Genomic DNA, 26,020 nt, shown 5'->3' on the forward strand with positions numbered 1-26,020 from the left:
TTAGAATATGTCATCTTCTTGGTTGTAGGACATGTCTGACTCCACACCGCCAATGCCTTCATAACTGTAGTCTCTATCATTTGAGGTCACATCACTTTTGCTCTTCTTTCTTTTCAACGGCTTTCCTCCCTGCAGGTCCCATGGCTCAAACACGGCAGAACTTACAGGGTTAAGTCCTTTGGCAAATGGAACCTCAGCCCCACCCGGGTCAGCTGAATCTGAATGATTGGTGGGGGGCAAAAGTCGGTCATTCCGTAGTCTCTTTCTCATTTCTTTTTCTTTTGTCTGAAAGGCAGTATTGAAGAATGAAAAGGAGTCCAAATAATGTTCTTTATGTTTTCATTAATATTGCCTGTAGTTAACGTTTATGGCTTCCCAATCTCATTATTTAGTCATTTAATAAACGTATGTTAAGGAATTACTGTTGAAGAAGACAGACACACTCCCTATTCTCATGGAGCTCCTGGTCTAGTTGGAAAGTCCCACGAGAGAGATGGAAATGAAGACTGTGGGAGGGATATGGGGGCCACTTGTGCAGGGGCTGCAGGAGCTCTGGGACAGTCTGTCAGGCCTCCTCTCACCTCTCATCCTCCATCTCCACACCTCCCCTCACCCCCAGCACCAACTAAAGTTTTTCTTTTCTCATATGAAGAAAAGTTCTGAGAACTGGATATTGCTTCCTTAGGCTATATAGATGAAACTAATTCAACCATTTTCAAGATATTGCCTTATTCCTTCACCACACACATGAAAAAATTAAACATACAGCATAAGAAGCATACAGATAATGAAGATAATACAAATCCACACAATCTGTCTAAACGCTGCTGAAAGGAAAGGCTCATATCACAGGCAGCACCGCCCCGCCTCAGCCCAGGTACCTTCCTGCGCTCAGCCACCGCCTGCATCTTCTCCTCTATGTCCTTCATTGTAAAATCTGTTACTTCCTTTTTGATCTTGAGTTTTTTCAGCCTTGCTGGTGGCTTTCTCAGTGGCTTCTCAGTCGTGTTCACCTGGAGGAAGACACTTTTTAAAATGGAGGATCAAATGTACTTATTGGCAAAGAGAGGCTGAAGGTAAAATAAACAGTTTAAAATGTGAAACCTAAAAATCTAAACTTTACAGTGTCCAATTTAAGAAACAACATGAAAACTGGTAACAACAAAACTGAGTCCTAAAGAAAAAAAAATCTATTGGTGCCTAGAAAAAAACAACAGGTTATTACCAAAAAAAATATGAAAGAATGCACTATTGTCCTGAAATTGGGTGAGGACGTAGGAGAAGGAGAAAAAACAACAACTTAAGAACAAACACAAGATAGAAAAAGGTGGTGGATGAGTGATGAATTTGTGATGCAAGGTATAAAGTTAAACCCGATGATTTTATAATATGCATGAACTACAAATGACTTCCATTTGGGATGGAGATTAGTTCCCAGTACTTCTGGTCAAGGGGAGGGGAGAATTAACAATTACTGGGCAGCAACTCTGTGCTGGGCTTTGCTGTTGGTACTTTACAACTGTTACATCGACAGCAGAAAAAACCATCCCATCTATACTAATAAAAGGGTAATATGCTAATTAGACCGGATAGACCGGAAGTCATTCCGGATGTCCTTCCTGACAAAGCAGGGGGCGTGGCTGGCCTGCAAAATGCCCACAGCCCCTCGCCCAGTCCACCCTGCCCCCCAGCGGAGACCCCCACCCTGATTGGGGGTGTGGACGGCCTGCAAACCTCCGGCGGCCCCTCACCCAGGCCGGCCCCACCCCCCAGTGGGGACCCCCACCTTGACTGGGGGCATGGCTGGCCTGCAAACCGCTGGCAGCCCCTCGCCCCGGCTGGCCCCACCCCCAGCGGGATCTCCCACCCTGATCCGGGACCCCCTTCAAGGCAGACCAACTGGTCCCCACCAGTGCACCAGGCCTCAATCCTATATAATAAAAGGATAATATGCAAATTGACCCTAACAGCAGAACAACCAGAACAACCTCTGGGCCAGTCACTATGAAGTGCACTGACCACCTCTTGGTCTCTTTCCCCGGCTGGCAGACTCCAATTGCCTGATGGCCACCTGTGGTGGGGGCGGGGCTGGTGAGCTGGTGGGAACAGCCGACCTCTCAGTCCCTTCCCCCAGCATCAGGCACTGATCACCTGATGGCGAATGGGGAACCGGGGTTGGGTGGCGGTGGGGTGTGGGGCCGGTGGTGGGCAGCTGGGGAAGATGGCCCTGATCACAGGCCAGGCTTAGGGACTGTACCCACACTTGAATTTCATGCGCTGGGCCTCTAGTTTCATATGAATGACAAAACTTTAAACAGTTCAAAGCAGCAATAATGGCTTTCCAATGATAATTTATAGTTTCAAAAAAAGTAACATTGTTGTAAAGAGTTTATAAAGAAAGTTTTCACATTTATTCTTTTAAAAATTGGGTTAAAATAACATACATTAATTATAAAAAATTAAAATGATACATAAATAATCTCCTAATACTCTGTTTGGCCACGTGGTCTCTGATCATGACCTCTTTAAAGTACATTTGTAATGTTTAGTCAACCATAAATGGGATTATACCACAGACATTGCTCTGCAATTTGCTTTCCTCACTTAATATGAATGTCTTTTTAGTTCACTATATATGGATTTATTACGACTGAGGGAGGTCTTAATGAACTCCAAGGCTTCATTATAAAGTGAACCGAATAGATAATTTCTCTAAAGATGTTTAAAGACAAAAGAGATATTGATATCCATTGTAATATCTAAAACACTGTCTCGTCAGACTGCAATACTGTAAGTACCGAGAAAATAAATCAAAGAGAGACAATTTAGCATAGCAGAAAAGGCACCAGAAAGACCTGGGTTTGAATCCTGGCTAAGCCATGGTGTGGCTTGGCATTAAATTCTGTAACACTTGCCTTCCTCATTTGTAAAATAGGTTTAATAATACTTTTTCATGGTATTATTTTTTTAAGGAGGGGAGAAGTAGATCTTATCCACTCAGTAAATGGAAATTATTTTTGCCCGGCCAGGGTTGCTCAGTGGTTGAATGTCAACCTATGAACCAGGAGGTCACAGTTTGATTCCTGGTCAGGGCACATGCGGGCTCAATCCCTAGTGTGGGGCGTGCAGGAGGCAGACGATCAGTGATTCTCATCATTGATGTTTCTATCTCTCTCCCTCTCAGAAATCAATAAAAATATATTTTTAAAAAATGCAAATTACTTTTCATTTGGTGGAAACAGTGATTTTTTTTTTCCCAATAACCACATGGAATCATAACCAAGATGTAGCATTTGTCACAAAAGGGAGGAATGAGAGTTGGAATCGCAGGGCCAACAGGCAGGGGGCTGAGCTTTAACCCCTGGCCTACCACTAATACTTACTGTGTGACCTGAGACAAGGCACCTTTGCTTTTTGTGCTCAGTTTTCTCAAATGTAAAAATAACGAGGGGACCAGGATGGCTAAGCTTCCTTCCAGCCTTAAGATCTATGATTCTCAGAAAGCCTTTTAAAGGGGAAATATTTGTCTAAGTTTTGGCTCGGTTACAGCCTTGAGGCAGTTTTATGTGGTGAGTTGTTCATTACAAATAACTGGGATGGTCCTAGCTGGCTTGCTCAGTGGTTAGAGCGTTGGCCTGCAGACTGAGGGTCAAGGGTTTGATTCCACATATCTCAGTCCCCCTCGTGCGGGAGACAACCAGTCAATGTGTCTCTCTCACATTGATATTTCTCTCTCTCTGTCTCTTCCCCTCCCTTCCATTCTCTCTCAAAAAAAAAAAAAAAAATCAATGGAAAAAATATCCTCAGATGAGACTTAACAAAACAAACGAACAAACAAAAGCGCACATAAAAAAATTGGAATGTCTGTCAAAGCAACTTCCCCTCCCCCATCACAGTATTATTTTTATGACAATTGGCTTGTGGGCTTCCTACGGGCAAAAGCCATCGGCTGAAAAAGGGACCTATTTGCTAGGGAGGTTCAACTAGAGATGCCGTGAAATCAGTAAGAAAACAGGTTTTTTGGGGAGTTCAGTCATAGAGGCTAAAAGAACATGAGATAGTCACCAGGATCCTATAAAGGAAGCTTCAACTAGGGCTTACATAGGACTCTGAACCTTGACTAAAATAATCAGATCAGGAGTTCTGAGAGAATGTAGGATTTCCTGCGTGGGTGGACTTTTCCTGTGCCTCTATCCCAAAATGATGCTTATAAAATCATGTACTTCCTCCCCATTTTGGAAGTTAATCCTACCTGTGCAGCCCAAGTCCTTTCCTGAGCTTGACATTTTAAGTGAAAGTATTGAAAGACCTGAGGAAAAATATCTGTATTCTTTACCACTGAATGTTACGAAGTCAGAATTTATCAACTGTTGGCACTTAAAAATGATAACAAAGATCACACTGTACTTAGAGAGTTGCTTCCCATAGAAACAATTTAAAAAACCAACTTCAGAACGTATAGAGCCCTGCCTGCTGTGGCTCAGTTGGTTGAGCATCCTCCCATGCACGGAGAGGTCGCAGGGCAGGCTTGATTCCTGGTCAAGGCACATGTCTGGATTGCAGGCTCGATCCCCAGTAGGGGCATGCAGGAGGCAGCCGATTGATGTTTCTCTCTCATTGATGTTTTTCTCTCTCCCCGGCCCTCTCTCTCTCTCTCTTTAAAATCAATAAAAATGCATTTAAAAAAAAATCCCTATAGAGGTTACTAGTTCCATAATTTTAAGAACACCATTGGAGGACTGCCATGTCCTAAGATGCTGTGATAAGATTTGGGTCTTTTCCCAGCCAATCTAACTGTATAATATTACTTCTTGCATCCACTGTGTATTCCTCAGAGCTTCCTTAATTAACTATTGACCTACAGATGAACCTACCTTGGCTATGGCCCCATACTGGAGCCTGTGCATAAAATAGGCCAAAGCTTCTGGAAAGAGATATATCATTCCTGCTCTGTCACTGCTAGACCTCCTGGGGAAGGCCAGTCTGAGCTGTAACTGGCATTATTAGTCTTTACCCAGTGACTTCCTCCTCAACAAAGTCCCCCTGAGGTTCAGCAAATAATGTTAGAGACTCTGATGCAATGTGGACAAACACCCTAACTGCACTAAAGGTTACCAAGTACAGAAGTTGCTGAGAAGGGAATAAACTCTGACCAGGGACAGGAGGAGTCGATAGAAAATTCAGAATCTTATGTAGGGAGACTCAGGGTGCTCTAAGAGATAGGGAGAAAAAAGTATGGTATGAAAGACACCTAAAGTGTTTAATAGCTATGTGAATAAATGAGAACCAATCACATCTCTCTAAAGCGATCCATCCCAATCCATACACATCTGTAATAATAAAAGTGTAATATGCTAATTAGACCAGATGTCCTTCTGGACGACCTTCCAGATGAAGCTGGGGCTGCAAGGGAAGCCCGGGTCCCGGGTGCCAGAGGGAAGCTGGTGCCGGCAGCTGGGGGAAGGAAGGGCCTACTCTTGCACGAATTTCGTGCATCTGGCCTCTAGTATTTACATGTGTGCATAACACCAATGCACATAATACAGCCAGTTATGTCTCATTAGAATGTTTTAAAATATACTGATTCACTTAGTCTGATATTTAGCTTCTAAATATTATATTTCTTACATATCATTATATTTTCTCTGAGTGAACATAACATCTATTAGTATGAATATGTCCAAAAGCAGGTTATCCAGAGGGCAATATGGAATTGCTGTAGTAGATGCCAACAAGCAAAAGATGAAAATGAAGATAGAAAAAAAAAAGGCAAAAAGGGGCTCTGTGGTGGACTTCTGGGGAGAGACTGGCTCACAAGGGAGTCCTCTGATTCAGAAGATGAACGAAGGACCCTCATTTTTCAGCATCTTTTATTATATGTTACTCTAAATGATAAATGAATTAAAGATAACCTGGCTATGTCTAAAATGCCCTTGTATTTAAGTATACTATTGGTGTACATAAGTCTTGTTTCTAAAGTATTCTCATATCTATTACTCTTCCCCCCCCCCATAATATTAAAAAAAATTTTTTAAGCAATAAAGAAATAGTGTTTACATGTCTGACTGGATTTATCACACTGCCGTAACTGAAGACATTAACATCCCCTTTTGACCATCTTCTTTGTTTCCCTTACTCTGGTTTGTTTTTTAGCCAATTTTTATCATTTGTTTCCCCACCGCCCTAAAAATATTATTAAATATTAGATAGTTAAAGGTATTAGCTATCTAATAATATTTCTATCCCTAATATGGTTCCCCTTTCAGTCCTTCAAGTTTAATTCTCATCTTTTCACAGTGGCCTTAAACCTTTCCTTAAACTATACAAGGCACCTGGTGCCTGACACACTTCTGTTCTTAACCACACATGAATTGGAGATTTTCCCTTGACCATGAGCAATTATACCTCTCCTTCATTTCCATATGCTTCCTGGGTATAATCTTAGTGTTATAACTGCTAATATGTTATATTGTTAGGAATACTTCAGAATTCTCTTCACAGCGACTGGGGGATTTCAATTTCAAAAGCTTCAACCCTTCCCAGCTCTAGGATGAAGTGGAAGGCTGTGTGCATGTTTGTTGAAACTGCAGGGCATGGTTCTCAGCCTGGGCTGCCCATGGGAATCACCGGAGCTTCCAGCCCAGCCAGTGGTCCCAGGTGGAGCCTGGGCACTGGGATTTTGAAAGCTTCCTTAGTGGTTTGAGTGTGCAGCCAGGTTAAGAACCACTGCACTAGGCAATAAAAGGCCAGCTATGGATTACTGCCGGCCTGTTGTAAATCTTAGGTCAGGGCATCTTGGCCCAATTCCAAAGCAAAATTAAAACAAAACACCACCCCCCAAAACACACACACACACACACACACACACAAAACAGGCACACACACACACACACAAAACAGACACACACACACACACACACACACACACACAGAGCTGTATTATTCTTGCCTACCTCTGCAGTCCCATCACATTTAAATCCTGAGAACACTCCAGCTATGCTCCTGACAACCATTCCATCTCTATAGAATATGAAAACAGCCTTCATCTTTGGCTCACTTAGTGATGTTATTGCAAGTCAAGTGCATAGTTTTCTTTTTTTAAAAAGAGACATCTTTTCATGATGTAGCTCATATTAATTAACTCTGTTGGTGCCTTTGCAAGGTCTGAGTCTGAACTCATTCATCTCTGGCGTTTGAATCACTGGAAAATGTTTTAATGCCATTCCTGTTGGCATTAACATCAAGGTTCCATAGCATTTCCCTTAAGAAGGCATCGCTTAGCTACTCAACATTTCCATAGTCTATCCGCCTCCAGATTGCTCTCCTGTCTTTTTCTTTTAACACACCTTCATTTTTTTCTTACTCCCACCCTCGAGACTCATCTACAGTTAGAAAAAAAATCTGTCCTCTCTCTTTCTGTATTAAAGATGCATTGTTTTTGGTACTTTCAAACAAGGTACTCCAAAATGCCTTGTATCATGCCACTGTACAAATGTAAATTGTCATTATGTTGACATTATCTTTTCCATTTTATGGTTCATTTTTACCTTCCCCTTTCCCCACATCTTCTTGTTATTGGCAGCCTGATAATATCATTTATAAGATTTAGCAATCTCCTTATCCCCCCCCCCCCAATACTTTCTACAGGGCTTATTTTCCTTCTTCAAAAGAAAATGTCACTTTAGATTTTATTCATGAGTACTCAGCATTTCCTAAACGGAAGAGAAAATTACCTTCATTCAAACACTTAGTGACTTGGCCTAGGTGCAAACTCTATTTAAATAATGTATCTTTTTATTCCCAGCTGACTGTTTTCTCTACAACACAAGCCATTGATATGATTTCTGGGCTCTGTTGCCACCATTTCTGTCTCTTTTTTTCTTTCCCATCCATTTCCCCCCACTCAGGCTTCTTTTCCTTGTTATTTCTTCTTTTATCTTCTTTCTTTTGCCTATGCATTAGGACTATTGGTGCTGCCTCAGAGCATTGGCTTAAAAAACAAACAAGAAAACAAAACAAAATAAAAAAGCAACAGCAAAACCTGTTATCCTCTTCACAGATTTGCACAGAACTTATTAAAAAATTAAGACCTCAAGACTTTAGCCACAATAAGTTAAAATCAGAGTAAACATATTACTCATACTAAGGGAAAAACAATGATAGATTAGTCAAGATGAATCAACAAAGAAAAATAAGAGGAAACCCATTTCTATAACTGCATTTTCTCATATTTGACACCTTAGACTGTGTATATAAATATATAAGCTTATCTGGTTTAGCTTTGGTATTAAGGCTTATTTTCTTATTGGATAAGTCAGAATTCAATTTTATATTCACAGTTCCTAGTACATAGGCAATGCTTAATAAAAATTGCTGAAAGAATGAGGCATGTTATTCAATGGGGCTTATTGTGTCTCAGATTTAGTAAAACCCAAGGTATGTTTTATTGAATTCATTAAACATTAATGATTAGGGCAATTCTGAATCCATAGAGAAGGATAGTGTGCAGAAAGGTGAGCGAATTTATGGGAGAAAAAAGAGTTTAGATAAATGCTGTCTGTACTGTGACTATGAGATGCATATACTGGAAGTAACTTGTGATCAATCTTATTGTATTGTTATTTTTAACTATAAGCTAATGTTAATTATAAAATTACTTGCCATGACATCGTATGATTCTCCATTTCTAGATACTCTGCTGTGGCTTTGTATTATTCCTTGAACAATTAATTCCTCCAGGATGTCTGATGACTTTTGTCGCTCTCCATTCTCTAGGGGTTTCGGTTTATGGATTAATCCATTGGTTGTTAAGTCTTCCAAGGGAAAAAAAATAGCAAAATTTAAGCTTGAAGAGATTATCAATCAAATGCTAATGAATGCCATACAAGTCATGCTACTTAATTAAATCTTCACTCAATACTCTTAGCTAAATATCTGTTTGTATTATAAATCTTTGAATCCTTTGAAGTTCAAATTCTTACTGTTCTAACAGAGGATACACATCAACATAATATACTATTTACTGAGCAGATCCCATATTCACATAACAAAAAGTCTTTCATGTGCTGCTATGTACAAGCTTTTTGTTGTAACAACACTTGTACATTTGGGTACAGCTACATGGGTTCGCTGCACTAATTATGAAGCTAAGCCACAGCTAAGAATGAGATGTTCTTTGGGTGACTCTTCCGAGCTGCAGTTGGTTTCTATGCTTTGTATACAAAAGATAAACAGCACGATGTCGCCAAGAGACTTCTAGTTCTGCAACTCTGAGTTTACAATTACACCATCTGCTAAGTCTACATAAGTAAAAATATGCCTTTTTGAAAAGAGTCTTTGAACTTTATCAGAATTGGAGTCAAGTGGTATCAGCTAAATTTTTATTAGTAATTCTAAAAATGGCACTGAAACAGTTTATAGGGGAGCTTTTATAAACTGCGGGGAGACAACCCCCATTACAAATCACTCAATTATAGAAATAAACAAGCAAGCATCCATTTTTACAACCTCACATTGTAAAACAAACAGGCAAAGGGAGTCTTCAGAAATGAGCTATCTTCTATTTTGTAACCATCAGGAAGTCTGGATAGTAACCAAGTCCATTCATCTAGTGGATGGAGTCCTTTCATGAAAATGTCTAACCTGGGACTATATTAAGTACTTTCTTTGTTTTATAACATCTAAATCAAACATCAACTCTATACCAGAGATATTATTAACTATATTTTATTAAAAAACTGATATGAGAGAGGTTAATTAACTTGCTCAAGGTGACAAGGGTAGTAAGTAAATTAACTAGGATTTAAACTCAAGTCTGTTCGACTTCATCAGTCATGTTCTTCACCACCCCACTGTACTCTTCCCAAACATGCCAAGTACACAGCACCCATTTGTCACGATTCCCTTCTCTTTCAGGATATTTCTAAAAAGAATGTCATCGTGGACACCTGTCACTAACACAATGAAATTATCTTAATCATTTCAATCCATTCTTTTCTGAATCCACTGAAGTATTTGGCTTGACATTTACAGTCGTTAACCTATATAAAAATCCTTGGACTATGTCAAGTCATTCTGAACAGTTTTCATTATTTCTTGGGATACTGAAGAATTTTGGGGAAATATTTAAAAATAGCATTGTACTTCTTTGTGATTATAAAAATAATACATCATAAAATTGGAAAATGTAGAAAATAATAAAAAAAGATTATAAAAATGTCCATTCTGTCACCATTCAGAGATCACAATTGTTAATATGTAAAATTTTAGTTTAGAAATGTGCCATCACACATTGTGTTTCCTATGCAGTGGGACACGAGCATTTTCTCTGGCCACTAGAAATTCTTCATGAGCATAAGTATAAAAAGTGAAGTCATACAAGAAAACATGGGCAAGTTTGTTTTTGACCTTGGTGTAGGGAAAGGCTTTCTAACCAACTCAAAATCCAGATTCAATAAAAGAAAAGACTGATGAATTTTGCTGCATTAAAAAATTTTGCAAGGCCCCCAAAAACACAACCTATAACAAAAGTCAAATACAGATATCACATACCTCCTGATTTGATGTACTAAGCAGGATACAATATAATTTTTGATATTCTTGCTAAAAATGTATAACCTGGACCTAATCATGAGGAAATATATGACAAACACAAACTGAGGACATCGTACAAAATAAATGGTCTCTATCTCCAAATATATCAGGGTTATAAAGGACAAAGAAAAGCCGAGGGATTGTTCCAGATTAAAGGAGACTAAAACGACATGACAACTAAATTAAACATGTGATTCTGAAATAGCTCTTGAACCAGACTCTTATAAAGGAGGTTTGTAAGACAATTGACAAATCTGAATATGGTCTGTAGATGAGATAGCAGTGCTGTGTCAATGGCAGTTTCCTGACTCAGAACCTTGTACTGGGATTTTGCAAAGAATGTCCTTGTTTTTAGAAAATACTGGTTAGTGTATTTAGGAGTAAATTATCTTTAAGTCTGTAACTTATTCTCAGAAAAAATATACTAGTATATGAGATGGGGAGAGAGGGAAGAAGGAACGGAGGGCGGAGAGGACTATGAAAACGCAAATGTGGTACAATGTTAACATTTGTGGAATTTGGATGAAAGAATATAGGCATTCTTTGTTTTCTGCAACTATTCTTCAATCTGAAATTATTCAAAATAACAAAGTGCTTTTTTCCCCCCATGGGAAATACTTGGGAAATGTTAGTGCGAAACTTGAAATTTTTGCCCTGGCAGGTTTCTCAGTGGTTAGAGCATCTGACCACAGACCAAAGGCTCGCCAGATGGATGATTCCTGGTCAAAGGCACTACCTCAGTTGCAGGTTTGATCCACAGCCTCAGTTGGGGCTCATGTAGAAGGCAACCAATCAATCTCTCTCTCTCTCTCTCTCCCTCCCTTCCATTCTCTAAAAATCAATAGAAAAAATATCCTTGGGTGAGGATTAAAAAAAAATTTTTAAAGAAATTTTTAACAAATATACCCTGTAGATATGAAGAGCAGGGATGCAGAAAGCGGGGAGCGGGGGTGGGGCGGGGAGGGGGGAGTGGGTAGAGAAAGAATATAAAGCTTAGGGCAACAACATGGATGGAGCTGGAGAGCATTATGCTAAGTGAAATAAGCCAGGCAGAGAAAGATGAATATCACATGATCTCACTCATTTATGGAATATAATGAACAACATAAACTGATGAACAAAAACAGATCCAGAGACAGAGAAACATCGATCAGAACGTCAAACCTCAGGGAAGGTAGGGGAGGGTGGGGGTAAGGGGAAGAGATCAACCAAAGGACTTATATGCATGCATATAAGCCTAATCAATGGACACAGACAACAGGGGGGTAAGGGCATGAATGGGGGGGTTGGGGCATAATGAGGGAATAAGGACACATATGCAATACCTTAATCAATGAAGAAATAAAAAAAAAATAAAGCTTAGGGCACAGTTCCTACTCATTTTGTGGTAAGAGCTTTCTTGAGACCTAATTTATGCTACATTTTGGAAACATCTGCTTTGGTAGTTCACGCCCTTCCATGCTGGTCCCTTGTGGCACTGTCCTGCTCACCTGTGGTCCTCCCCATCCTGCTTCAACAGTGTAGGGCTGGCAGGCTGACTGTTCGAGGCCACACCCAGGTTCCTGTTAATCTCTAGTCTGTTAACACCATAGATACTGAGCATTCATGTTGCAGTGTAGGAGGGATTCCCATCAACAGAATTTTCAGAGAGAAAAAAAATACGTGCTGGTGCAACGCTCGGGGGGTGGGGGGGCCTGGTGGGTGGGGGTTGAGGAGTGGGGTGGGGAAGGGCTGCCCCTACACTGCATCCCCTGTCTCCGACCTCCTTCTCAGAGGTCATGTCTGCACAATCAGAAACACAAGTTGAGGGCAAATGTGAAATTTGTAATAACCTGAGTGTGCACGAACATCCAAGAAAAAGAATCTCATTTATAACCTACCTATTTTCTAATTCTAACTTGTACCTAGGGAAGAATCTGTAGCAATGAAGAATGAAATGAAAGCTTTCGCCCCAAGTAAAAGAGAGTACTTTTCCTTGAGGCCTGTTAAGTTCAATTTGTTTCAAAGGCTGATAAAATATAAATAAGAGCTCTCATCTCAACATCAGGGGGTAACTGAAGTAAAGTGAAAACACTCCATAAGAAAAATATTTAGAAACAAACAGTTTCAAAGGGCACACGAGGTCATAATTACTTCTTTATATTTTGAAAGTTTCTTTCATTGTAGATTTGCTGGTACTTTGGATGGGGAGACAGCTGATGCAGGTTTTATTTATTTTTTCAAATGTAGAACTTTCCCTTGAAAAAGTGGTAGCACAGTGGAGTTTAAAAGAATTTAACCAAAGCTCATGCAACTTCTATTCCTAAGGCCTATTACCAACCACCGATAAGCCTCTTAGTTAAGGAAAAAAAAAAAAAAGGTGGTTTAATTACTCCCTGACTGGAAGATTCATAGTTAGCATTATTTACTCACATAATGAAGATTTCAGGCTAAATTCTAACGTCTTAGAGAGGGGGACCTTGACATTTAGAGCACTCCCTGGCCCACAACGCTGTGATAAAGGGGCCACCAAACACATACCAGGAAATACATTTAGAGAAACAGTATTTTATGGAGATTAACATGAATGGGGGCTTTTACCTAAATTTATTCTTCTGTTCCTTCCAGTAGGAGATGGGGAACTTTCCGGAATGGTTCCAGGTAAGCTTTCCAACTGGACCTGTTTATCCAGGCCTTCGGGGCCACCCACAGTGTCCTTGTGCAGGGCAGCCTCCAGCTGGGGTCTGCAGTTCTCCCCAGAATGAGCCACACCCACATCAGCCTGGGAAAAGGGGAAAGGGGGAAAAGGGAATCATTTTGTGAAAGTCAAGATTTCTTAGAAAATGGTTTATTGGAAAACGAAAACAAAGTAGCAAGACTTGATTTGTGGATGTTTAGCTAACTAGTACCTGAACAGTACCCAGCGCCCTGCAGACGCTACCTTAAACGGCAGAAGGGACTTTGCGGATATGATTAAATTAGACCTTGGGATGGCAAGATTATCCTGGACTGTCCAGGTGGACTCAAAATGTAATCACCAGGTCCTTATAAGAGATCTGACTATGGAGGAGAAGGTGATGTGACGACGGAAGCAGAGAACACTTTACAAGGTGCTGTAGGCCGGGCAATGAAGATGGGAAGGGCCACTAGGCAGGGGATGTAGGGGTGCAGCCCTAGATGCCGGAAGAGGCAGGGGAAAGTTCCCTCCTCAGATCCTCTGAAAGAAACCAGCCCTGCTAACCTCCTGACTTTAGCAAGTGGAACTGATTTTGTGCTTCTGACCTCCGGTACTGTGAAAATAAAATTATATTGTTTTAAGCCACTAGATGTATGTTAATTTGTTATATCAGTAATAGAAAACTAATATACAGTTGACCCTTGAATAACAATGGTTTGAACTGTGTGCATCCACTTATACACAGAATTTTTTTCTTTTTTTTTTTTTAATATATTTTATTGATTTTTTACAGAGAGGAAGAGAGAGGGATAGAGAGTTAGAAACATCGATGAGAGAGAGACATCGATCAGCTGCCTCCTGCACGCCCCCTACTGGGGATGTGCCCGCAACCCAGGTACATGCCCTTGACCGGAATCGAACCCGGGACCCTTCAGTCCGCAGGCCGACGCTCTATCCACTGAGCCAAACCGGTTAGGGCTACACAGAATTTTTTTCAATAAATATGGTCAGCCCTCTCTGTATCTGCAGGTTTCGCATTCGTGGATTCAACCAACTATGGATCGAAAACGGTATTTTCAACACTCCGCTGGGATGAGCAGATTCAGAAAGCCAGCTCTATGCGTTGTTCTGCATCATTTTATCAAGGGACTTGAGCATCCTCAGATTTTAATATGGGGGTGGGGAAATGTCCTGGAACCAATCTCTCACGTATAACAAGGGATGACTGTAATTAAGTTTTGGGGGAATTAAAAATTATACATGAATTTTCCACTGTAGGGGCATTGATGGGCTCCCCTAACCTCCTGTGTTGTTTGAGGGTCAACTGTAATAACTAAAATGAATCTATCAGGTACAAGCTGTTATGCTGGGCATTCTGAAAGATACAAAAAGTAACAAGTTCATAAGCATCAAATGGGAAAAGTAAAGATACTGCTGTGTAAAATTTAAAAAATGAAACTAGCTTCCTTGTTTTTACTGATTAAAAAAGTATTACAGCCCTGGCCAGGTAGCTCAGTAGGTTGTAGCATCCTCCTGATACATCAAGGTCATGGGTTCCGTCCTCAGTCAAGGCACATACAAGAATCAATCAATGAGTGCAGAAATAAGGGGAACAACAAATGTCTCTCTTCCTCTCTCTTTCTCTAAAAATCAATCAATAAAATTAAAAAAATTAAAAAGTAACACAGAGTCATAAGAGTAATTGATAACATTTAATGGTAGAAAGTAATCATTTATCTGATTGCATTGTAGAACATTATGTAACTACTAGAGGCCCGGTGCACGAAATTCATGTGGGGTGCGTGTGTCCCTCAGCCCAGCCTGCATCCTCTCCAATCTGGGACCCCTCAAGGGATGTCTGACTGCCAGGATTGGGCCTAAATGGGCAGTCGGACATCCGTCTCACAATCCAGGACTGCTGGCTCCCAAATGCTCGCCTGCCTGCCTTCCTGATTGCCCCAAACCATTTCTGCCTGCCAGGCTGATTACCTCCTAACCACTCCCTGCCAGCCTGATCGGTGCCTAACTGCTCTCCTGCTGGCCCGATTGCCCCTAACTGCCCTCCTCTGCTGACCTGGTCACACCTAACTACCCTCCCCTATAGGCCTGGTTGCCCCTAACTGTCTTACCCTGCAGGCCTGGTTGCCCCCAACTGCCCTCCCCTGCTGGCCTGGTCACCCCTAACTGCCCTCCCCTGCCAGCCTGGTCACCCCCAACTATCCTCCCCTGCAGGCCTGGTCGCCCCCAACTGCCCTCCTCTGCCGGCCTGGTCACCTCTAACTGCCCTCCCCTGCAGGCCTGATCCCCCACAACTGCTCTTCCCTGCTGGCCTGATCACCCACAACTGCCCTCTCCTGCTGGCCTGATTGCCCACAACTGCCATCCTCTGCTGGCCTGATTGCCCACAACTGCCCACCCCTGCCGGCCATCTTGTGGCAGTCATCTTCTGTCCACATGGGGGTGGCCATCTTGTGTGTTGGAGTGATGGTCAATTTTCATATCACCTCTTTATTATATAGGATATCATAATGTACTTAACAAAATCCTACTGAAGGACACCTAGGTTGTTTCTAACTGTCTAACGCGATGGTTGGCAAACTGCGGCTCGCGAGCCTCATGCAGCTCACGAGCTGCGGTTTGCCGCTCTGTTGACTAATAAGTTTGCCGACCACTGGTCTAACGAACAGTGCTGCCATATCTGTGCATATGTATCAGCCTGAATTCACCCAACCATCCCATAAGGATAAACTCCTAGATGTGGACATGCCGGATCAAATAATATGCACATTTTATATCAATACATGTTTCCAGAGGGCCCTCTATAAACCCTGTGCTGATTTACAGTCCTACCTTCTCCTTTTAAGGATGCCTATTTCTTCCTACCGCAGTTCCACTGCTTGTAAATAGGTCAAAGCACAGTGTGAAAAAGGGCTAAATGTGACTTAGTACACCACTGATTCCCAAGTGCTGGTTGGTGTCAAGTGTTTCATAGTTCTACAGCCAAGGAAGGAAAATAAGGGAAACGCTCAATTAATTCAATTTAAAGAACTGGCATTTATTTTTAGAAGAGGCATATTTTAAACACTAAATCTGTTCAGGAAAACACTTCTCGTATTTCCTCTCACACTGTGACCCCTCTCTCCCAGTGCTGGCTCTTCTGGCATTGCTTGGTTTGCAACTTTCCCACTTCTCCTCTAATAGAAGCTTTTAGATGTTATCAGCCAACCTATTCTCTCATCTAAGACACATCCTGAAGAGAGGAAGTCTCTTCATTATCCAAAGAAGTAGCAATATAAACATCTTCTATAGAATAGTGTCTTCTCGTTATTCTTCTTTATGTCTGTGATTTCACTTTGACCCAAGGACTGCTCTTCTCCCCAAGTCTTCACAGGGCCTCAGGACCCTGCCCTCCCTCCCCTGCCCTCTGTAGCACAACCCTATTATACCGACACAAATTTGTACCTGTTCAGGTGTAGCTGAAGGTGTTAAAGGGGAGAATGCTTGAATTGGGTATTAATGAATGGATTTCTAGTGAGCAAAGAGAAAAGGACACTTTAGACAGAAGAAAAAGCACACACAAAGACATGGCATGAAACAATATTGTGTGTTCACTATAGCAGAAACAAATTGAAGCAGAAAGCGGTAGGTGCTGAAGTGTGGAAGGGAAATCCTTTGTGACAAGTAAAGGAGTTTGATTTTATTTTGAGTGCAAGCGTAACCCCTTGCAGGGCTGTCATATAGGAAAGGAAAGTAAATGATCACTTGTGTTTTTTAGAAAGCTCACTCTTTAGTTAGTGCAATGGCAAGAATTGAAGGAAGGAAGAAACAAAAGAGGGAAGCCAATACAACTATTAGTAACCAGGTGAGATTTGACTAAATACCAGCTAAGACAGTGACAGTAAAAATGGGGACAATAGGTGGGCCCAGAAATATTAGAAAGGTAGGTGATAGGCCTCCACAGGCTTCAGTGTGAAGGAGGGAGGTCCCTCCTGGCTCTAAATTAGGACTCTAGGAACTAAACAGAAAACATTTCTCTTTAAAACAGGAAAAGTAAATAAAAAGCAAGGACACTGGCATGAAACTTGGTATTTCTACAATAAAAATCAGACAACATTTTTTACACTTGAGGACATTTGACCACTTTCTAGAAGTACTCCAACATTCGAAGCCCCTCAGAGGCTACGTAGAAATCACGAGGTTCTGGTGGCCCCATCACCCTCAGGTCCTCACAGTTCAGTGAGGGGTTCTCCCTGACTCACAGCTCCTACCACCCTGTTTACATAACATGATCACTCCAGCTAAGCTAACATCAGTTTGTCGTGTTGAGGATTAATGAGTTCTGTGGCTCAGAACTGCATGGGAAGATAGGAAAAACCAACCAACTGAACAAACAAAGTAAGCAAACAAAAGCTCTACGGATCTGAAATATGAATCGGCACCAGGAGAAAGCCTGAGAGTAGCTATGTACTTTCTCTCTCTTTGTCTGTCTTTCCTTATAGACACAGTTACTGCCATGCAGTCCCTGTAGAGTAAGGCCACTCAGGAAAAGTCATTACAGATAACATATTATACGTTACTATATTACTAAGGGCCTGGTGCACAAAATTCGTGCACTTGCGGGGGGGGTCCCCTCAGCCCGGGCTCCGCTCTCTCACAGTCTTGGGGGTCTCCGGGGATGTCTGACTGATGGCTTAGGCCCGCTCCCTGCCAGGAGCAGGCCTACGCCGATAGTTGGACATCCTTAGCACTGCCGTGGAGGCAGGAGAGGCTCCCGCCACCACCACTGTGCTCACCAGCCATGAGCCTGACTTCTGGCTGAGCAGCACTCCCCCTGTGGGATTGCACTGACCCCACCAGAGCATGAATCTGTGCACCGGGCCTCTAGTTATATAATAATGGTCATTATATCAGACAGAATCTCCTTTTCCCTTTGTTATGTATAACATATACAGGATGGGGCATAAATAGGTTAACAGTTGTGAGCACATGAAACAGAGTTTATTCTTGTACTAAAGGCCCAACACACAAAATTCATGCAAGAGTAGGTCTTCCTTCCCCTGGCTGCTGGCACTAGCTTCCCTCTGGCCCCTGGGACCCAGGCTTCCCTCACAGCCCTGGCTTCGTCCAGAAGGTCGTTAGGAAGGACATCCAGTCTAATTAGCATATTATGCTTTTATTATTATTGATTATTTATTAACTAGAGGCCCGGTGCACAAATTTGTACAATGGTGGGGTCCCTTGGGGTGGCCTGCGGAGATCAGGCCCCAGCTCACGCCCCCAGCTTTGCAGCCCACTGCCCCACCTGACACCCCACCTTGGCCTGGTGCCGCCCCCTCACCTGCTCCACCATCTTGCCTGCGGGTCGATCGGTCGGGCCGGCATCCCCGCCTGGCTCCCTCAGTGCCTGGGAGCCAGGCAGCAGCCCCACTCCCCACCGCCGCTGCTGGTTGGCATCTGTGGGGTGATCAGCAGGGTGATTGGGTCCCCTGCTCGCACCTGCCTTGTCCTGGTACTGCCCGCTCACCTGCTCCACCATCCTGCCGCAGTCCCACTCTCATCAGGGACCATCAGGGCCAGCAGCACCTCCACTGCTGCCTGCTACCAGTGCCGCGTCGCTGACGTCCACCATGTTCTGCGCCACCCCCTGGTGGTCAGCGCACATCATAACGAGTGGTCGAACTCCCCGTCTAACTCCCGGTTGAACGACCGCCCGAGGGGACAATTTGCATATTAAGCTTTTATTATACAGGATTATTGTATTATTTTCCATAGGAACAACTGTCAACCTACTTTTGCCCCACTCTGTGTGTTGCTGTTACACATAACAAAGGAAAAGGAGAGCCTATCTGATGCTTATCTTTCAGGGGCTCACAGTTCCTATGGGAATTAAAGACCATGCTGTGTTTCTTTCCCCTCTTCCCAAATAAACTACCAAAAACCAGTGATAGTGCTATGGGACAGGGACCAGGCCTCAAATGGGTCTGCCTCCAGCCAGCCTATAGTGGGGTTCTTGACTTTGTGTAGGAAAGATTTCAGAATATGAGTCCAGGCGATTTTGAGAGGACGTTTATTAAAGTTGGGGACAGTGAAACAAGGAAGGGCTTAGGATAGAAGCAGCAGAAGTGAGCCCAGGTGGGGCTGCTTTGGCTCACTGGGAAGTCAGAGAAAAGGGGGCCTTGGAGACAGGTTCAGAGGTCCAGGACAAGCTGCTGCTGCCCATTGCTCTCCTGGTGCAAGTCTCATGGGGTTCCTTAGAGGTTAGGGGATGCACACCTGTCAGGGAAGGAGAGGGAGAAGGGAAAGGTGGGAGGGAGAGCAAGCCCTGGGTCCTTTGCCTTGAGGGTTTTAAAGGTTGAGAGTTTAGGGGAGGTTTTAAGGGAGGATCTCAATAGAATATTCATTATCTTTATGCTGATGCACCAACATGAGATTAATCCCCTTAACTTTATCTGTTCTTGAGTGTGGTTGGTACAAACGACACTAGTTGGATTTCTTGCTATCTATCTCCGTGAGTAGGATGATTTAAGCTATTTACCCTCTGGTTCTCTTAAGTGTCCTTGGTTAGGGAAGACAGGATTTTTTGATTTACTAGATGGTTATAAACTGCTTGACCATTTAACTATCTGTCTCGGCTTCCCTATTCCACTTGTCCTGGCTTACTAGCCTGTCTCAATTCACAAGTTAATTTTGTTTTGCAGATCTATATTTTCTTGAACCTAGTGAAGCACTAAATAACACACAGAAATTAATTTTGCCAGTTTACATTACCCAGTGGAGATCTTGAAAAATTTACTTGTTTAACAACAATAAACAAAATGCCCGTATTGGAGCTGAGAGCAAATCTGAATATTTTCATTCTACAAGGTGTCTTTTCGCAAACATATTCAGTCGACTACAAATTGGAATAGAGTTAAATGTCGCCATCCTGCATGAACTCCTAACCACTCACCTGCCTGCCTGCCTGATCACCCCTAATTGCCTCTGCCTGCCTGCCTGATCATCCCTAACTGCCCTCCCCTGCTGGCCTGATCGCCCTTAACTGCCTCTGCCTGGGCCTCCACCACCTTGGCTTTGTCCGAAAGGAAGCCAGACGTTTGGTAAATGGCCGGTCGACCCAGTCTAATTAGCATATTACCCTTTTATTAGTATAGATAGATTATATAGGATAGGTTGCTTAAATGGGGGGGGGGAGCCTTTTTCAGGAGGAGATGCTATTGGCAGACAAAAATACATAATCCCTATATCTGGACTGATAGCCAGCCATATGCACTATACTGCCAAACTGGTCATTAAAAAATTGAATCACTTTCTTACACCTTACACCAAACAGCTGTTGCCCTTAAAACCCCTCCTCAGCCCCCACCTTAGGTTCTGCCTTCACAGTTCACCCAGATTTGGTTCTGATTGGTCGGTTTCTATGCCAGTCAGCATCTCTGGGCCTATCTCCAGGCCTGATCATAGAGGTGGGGCTGATTAACAGCTGCCCCAGGCTGCTGGCACGTGCCTGAACTGCTGACCTCTGGGAAAAAGAGAGAGAGGCTTGGCTGCTAGCGAGGCTGGGAGGGTTTTAAAGGTTGAGAGTTTAGGGGCTGATCAGCCACGCCTCTCTCTCTCTCTGAGTGGTCAGCAGTTCAGCCCGCTCGCCTGCTGCACGTGCAGCCTGGTGTTTGGTCAAGCCTCCAATCGTTGTGGATATTACGACCCTGGCTCTTTATATATATAGATAATCTGCCTTCAAGCTCTGTTAGTGGCCAAAACTTAAACTGTAGCAGATGAAACACAATTTTCAGCATAAAATAACACATACCAGCCTTCAGGTTGCAGAGCGGAAATTTAAGTGTTTTTTTTCTCTTTTGTACACTAAGAATGTCTTTCAAATATCTTATCTATGTGCAACACATTCTGGAAATTTTAACCCAATTTCATAATTTAGACTTGGGAATAGACATAGTTCAAAGACTGGAGATATTTACAAACTAGTTAGACCTAGGCCTCTTGGGGATATGTGAAGACAGTTTTCCTGTTCTGTCTGTGCATGCAGAGTTTATAGTTTCACACCAGTAAGCATCTATCTGCACTGATCCTGGGGGGAGGGCTGAGAGGGAGAGGGAGGTTTCATTTTCTCCCTGAGATGAAGTTGTAGCAGAAGCACAGACTCAGTGTGTTTCTACATTTTTGTAACAGTTTTATTTTATACTTCATTGTCTTGATCAATTTTAGACAAAACTGAAAAGCTGGGAAATCTAAGCTAACAGCTATACATAAGAATCATCATCATTCCCAAAAAAGGCATTGATTTTAACTATAGGCAGGATTTTGTTTTGTTTGGTCTGCAAGTACTACATGTATTCTAAAGCTTTTGGGAAACAACTTTTTCAAACAGCTTGGAGGGAGTAATTTGTCAAGGTTCCCTGGAGCTTAAACCTTCTAAAACCAAATTATTGGCAGATACATTTTATAAATATATTTGTCCACAGACATATAGAAAGAGTTTGTTCTTCAACATTTATTTTTTTCTACTTTAATTCTAATGAATAACAAATAGCAACTCTCAAAAAAACAGTCAGAAACATGCCCTTGTAAAAATTGTACTTTAAGAAGTATTAAAGTATTAAGTCCTTCTAACTGACAATCAACAAGAATTTTCTTGTCAAATATAGAAGATTTCCCCAATGAGGAAAAGTTTCCCATCCTTTCTTATTATGCATTATTTTAGTGCGGCGACTTCTCACCACTTAGATTAAGGTAAGGTGAAGAGAACGTCTGCAGGCAGGTCTCGAGAAGTTTGATTCAGAAAATTTTAAAGTCATGCCACCAAGAAACATAAATATTTCATGTAAGCAAACATATTCATCTCATTTTAAAGATATTACCGAACTAGTGAACTCTCAGCCCTATGAATTTATGAAGGAAACAGTACAGTTCTGATAGCTAATATTTAATTAATAATCATATCTTTCCCAGATTCTATATCCAAAGTCAAGTGCTCAGGGTGGGGAAAGAGAGGTATATATGTGAGTTGACTCTGAGTCTACTTTCAGGTTATTTTAATATTGGATTTCCTCCTTGCAGTCACACAAGAAACAGTCATCAGTGCCTGTTCTGCATCAGGCACTGTAGTGAGCATAGAGATACAAAGATAAAATACAGTTCCTGGCCTCAAGCAGGTGATTGCTCAGGGTGGGAAGCAAACATGGAAACACATACAATAAAGATGTTTTGAAACGTGACAGGAGAAGGTATAAGGTCAACTCTGTCAGCATGGTAACTGGGGAAATGGAGAAGAATGTGCCTGAGTCAACTTGAAAGATGGGTACATATTTGCATGTGGGCCAAGAAAAGGGAGAAGGTAAAGTCTGAAAGGAGAGAAAACAGTGGGTGCAAAGGCCTGGAGACTGAAACAGAATGGATTTGGGAACAATGAGTAGTAAGTAAGGTGTGATTAGAATGAATGTGGAGAGTTTGACACAGCTTGAGGAAGGCTAGGAAGGCATGCTAAGGATTCAGAATTTGATCTTACATAAATAAACCCTATCTAATAAAGAGGGAATATGCTAATTGACCCTCTCACAGTCACAAAGATGGCGGCGCCCACAGCCAATAAGGAGGGAATATGCTAATTGACTGCCCCGCCCTCAAAGATGGCAGTGCCCAGTCACCTCAGCCCCGCTGGGGCAGCAGGTCCACAGCAAGGCCAGGCCCGCCCCCAGGCAGGCCCCGCCACTCCATGCGCTTGCCTCCGGAGTCCCCCAGTCCCCTCAGCGCCCCCAGCCACCCAGGGCAGGCCCAAGGTGTAGGCAAGCCTCAGATGACAGCTGCCCAGCCACCCAGGGCCACCCAAGGCTCAGGTAACCAAGGCTGGCTGAGGCTTGTGCTGCTGGCAGTGGCAACAGCAGAGGTGTGATGGGGCATCACCTTCCCCTGATCGCTGGGTCACCTCCCGTCCCTGAGGGCTCCTGGACTGTGAGAGGGGGAAGGCCAGGCTGAGAGACCCCCTCTCCAGTGCATGAATTTTCATGCACCAGGCCTCTAGTGTAATAATAATAATAATTGTAATAACTAATATTAAGCACTTTTTCTGTGCCAGGCATTGGTATCAGCACTTTACATGAATTGAAGTAATTTAATCTTCACAACAACTCTATAAAATCATTATTATTAATTATTCTCTTATTACAGATAAGGAAACTTAGGCAAGAGGAGGTTAAATACTTGACCAAAGTCACACAACAAGTAGTGAATCCAGAAGTCCAACCTAGGTAGTCACATTCTTGATCACTGGTTTGTGTGCCTACTTAATGCGCTGGTAATTTTTTTTCAGCAGAGGATGATATTATCAGATCTTATTTTGGAATGATCACTCTCAAGGTCATGTAGAAGACTGAAGATGGAGGGCAGGTGGGGGTGGTTAGTGGAAAAAGAATCTAGATAGACCAATTTGGAGATTGTTCAAAGATCCAAATAAGAGACAATGACTACCTCAGCCAAGAAATTCTCAAAGAAACCCAGAAACCCTACCAGGTCTTGGGGAGGCTTGGCCAAGGAGGAACTAGTGTATTTGGCACTCAGAGAACTTGCTTTTTAGTGTGCCCTCCAGCTCTATACAAAAAATATGTTCAATTAAAAACCATATAATGGAACAAATGACAATGACCAGAAAAGAAACATACATACTGAACATTTCTTCTATTGAAGTCTTATATGTAATTATGCCAGAAAAATTACAAATTAAATAGAACTTTGTACAAAAAAGGGAAAACAAAAAAGGATTAATACTTTAAATTACTGTAATATATTTTTTGAAAAAAGAGAAAGAAGTATTCCCTTATGTAGGAATATAGTCCAAAGCGATACTGAGTAACAACAAAGATGAGCAAATTGTTCTCACGAACCCATGGATCTAAGAGAGAGAAAAAGCTTATACAAACATTTGTTTGGGTTCAGTCCTGGAGGATAAGTAGAATTCATCAGGTAGCCAGGAATGGGGCCAAGGAAGGGCACTCCAGGAAGGAGGAATGGCATAGGGAAAGACATGCATGGTGATGAGGCTGGAAGAAGAAGCTCTGCACATTCTTGGCTTGAATCAACCTTGAGGGGTTGGGGTGGGGAAGTCCATGAGTGAGAAGGACTGGAGAGGAGAGGATAACATTAGAGAGATTGGTGGGACCAAATGCCAAGGTTTTTGCACACTCCAGAAAGTTTTTCCTTAGGAAGATAGGTGGCAGTGTGGGAGACAGACTGGCTAGGGTGGTGACAGGAGAGGCAGAAAGATCCAGGAAGAGGTAATCGGGCCCTACACGCAGCAGCCGGTGGTAGTTGGGGTGGAAAGCAGATACGCCTCAGCCTTCACTAGACCCCGGTTTGTTTTTTACTCCAATAGCCCAGTAGATGTGCCTCACACAGACTAGGTGCTGTAACTCGCACTGAATAGTGTCTTCCACAGTGCCCGTGGATTAGGAAGTGTGTGCTCTTTAACCTGTAGTTCCAAATATGCCCTTTAGGAAAGGTGACAGTATGGGCTTAAATCAGACTGGGCAAATTTATTATTAGTGTTCCCTTTCACTTGTAAAAGTATCCTGCTTTTGGTGATAAATTATATGGTAACAGTATCTTTGGGTAACCCCTCTCAAAGGGACCCTTGTGGGTTTCTAGTTTGTGGAATCTTAATGGTGGTGAGGATGGGAAGAAATCATGGACCTCATTTCTGTCTGGACCAACCTATCCTTACATTCCGCACCCTGGAAAAATTCCCCTGCCTGTCTCCAGAAGAATTAAAGGGGATTCAACCTCGAGGGAGAGTGGAAAGAGTTTTGGAATGAGACTTTAGAATACTAGATTCTGTCTCCAACTCTGCCCCCAAACAAGCGGTGCAACCTTGGGCAAGTTGTCCACCGCTCTGGGCCTCAGGGTCCTCAGGAGGCAAGCGAGATCTCTTCCAGCGCTAAGTAATTCCCAAAGGACCCACTTTCCGGAAGCTAGCAAACTATGCAGCTCTAGGCACTCTCTCCTGCGCCTGAGATTCACCTCCAACCCCAGCTCTGTGCACAACGTACCACACATCCCCTTTTTCCTGTCTCTGCCCTGGGGTGTGATCGCCTTCGCTAGCTCTTGAAATACAAAACTCTCTCAAAGCTGGTCCTATAGCAGCAAGAATCCCGATTAAGACTGCAGTTAAACACTGGCCGAATACAGTTGGTCCCAACCCGCCCACCCTACTGCGCATTCCCTGTGAGCCCCAGCAGGCCCTGCTCCAGCCCACTTCAGCTCCCCCCAGGCGTGGCAAAAGCTCTATGCCGTTTTTTTCCTGTTTTACCTTGGATCCCTCTTCCCAGCCCTTCCTCGGCGCAGGGACAAATCTCTGTTCCTCAGCAGGCTGGGAAGGTCCACAGCCCATGCTGCGCTCCGCGCGCTCCTCCGGCGGGGCCCCGCCGTGCGCCCCCGCGCGCTCCCGGCTCTGTTCCTGCGCCCCAGTTCCCGGTGCCTTGCGCCCCAGCAACTCGCGCCCTACACCTCGGTCCCTGCTCCCAGCGCCTCAGCCTTTTCCACCTCCAGCACTTAAAGGCTCGGCAGGAGGCGCTGGGCACCTGAGCAGTTGCCGGGAACTGTTGCCACAATAAACCGAATCACCGGAACCTGGGAACTGGGCGGCGATGGGACTTCTGTAACTGAAAATTGGAAGATAGGAGGCGTCTGAATCACAACTGGGATGCAAATCGCGGCCCTCTCCAAAGCGAACTGAGGGAAGGGCCAGCTGCTGGCCGAGTTAGTGTT

At 43.0% G+C, this 26,020-nt stretch overlaps 1 protein-coding gene across 1 annotated transcript; it reads right to left on the reverse strand.

The window, feature by feature from the left end:
- On the reverse strand, positions 1–25,668 carry STMND1 (stathmin domain containing 1; the record flags this gene model as incomplete). Its single annotated transcript, XM_080654489.1, has 5 exons — positions 25,563–25,668; positions 13,174–13,354; positions 8,662–8,813; positions 882–1,013; positions 1–285 (listed from the first exon to the last, which is right to left on the reverse strand). Exons 1-5 carry the CDS (start codon positions 25,641–25,643, stop codon positions 1–3), a joined length of 831 nt encoding a protein of 276 aa, XP_080510615.1. The 5' UTR covers positions 25,644–25,668.
- Positions 25,669–26,020: the final 352 nt, after the last annotated feature.

Source organism: Plecotus auritus (genome assembly GCF_963455305.1).
Source record: "Plecotus auritus genome assembly, chromosome: 2".
Taxonomy (NCBI): Eukaryota; Metazoa; Chordata; class Mammalia; order Chiroptera; family Vespertilionidae; genus Plecotus; species Plecotus auritus.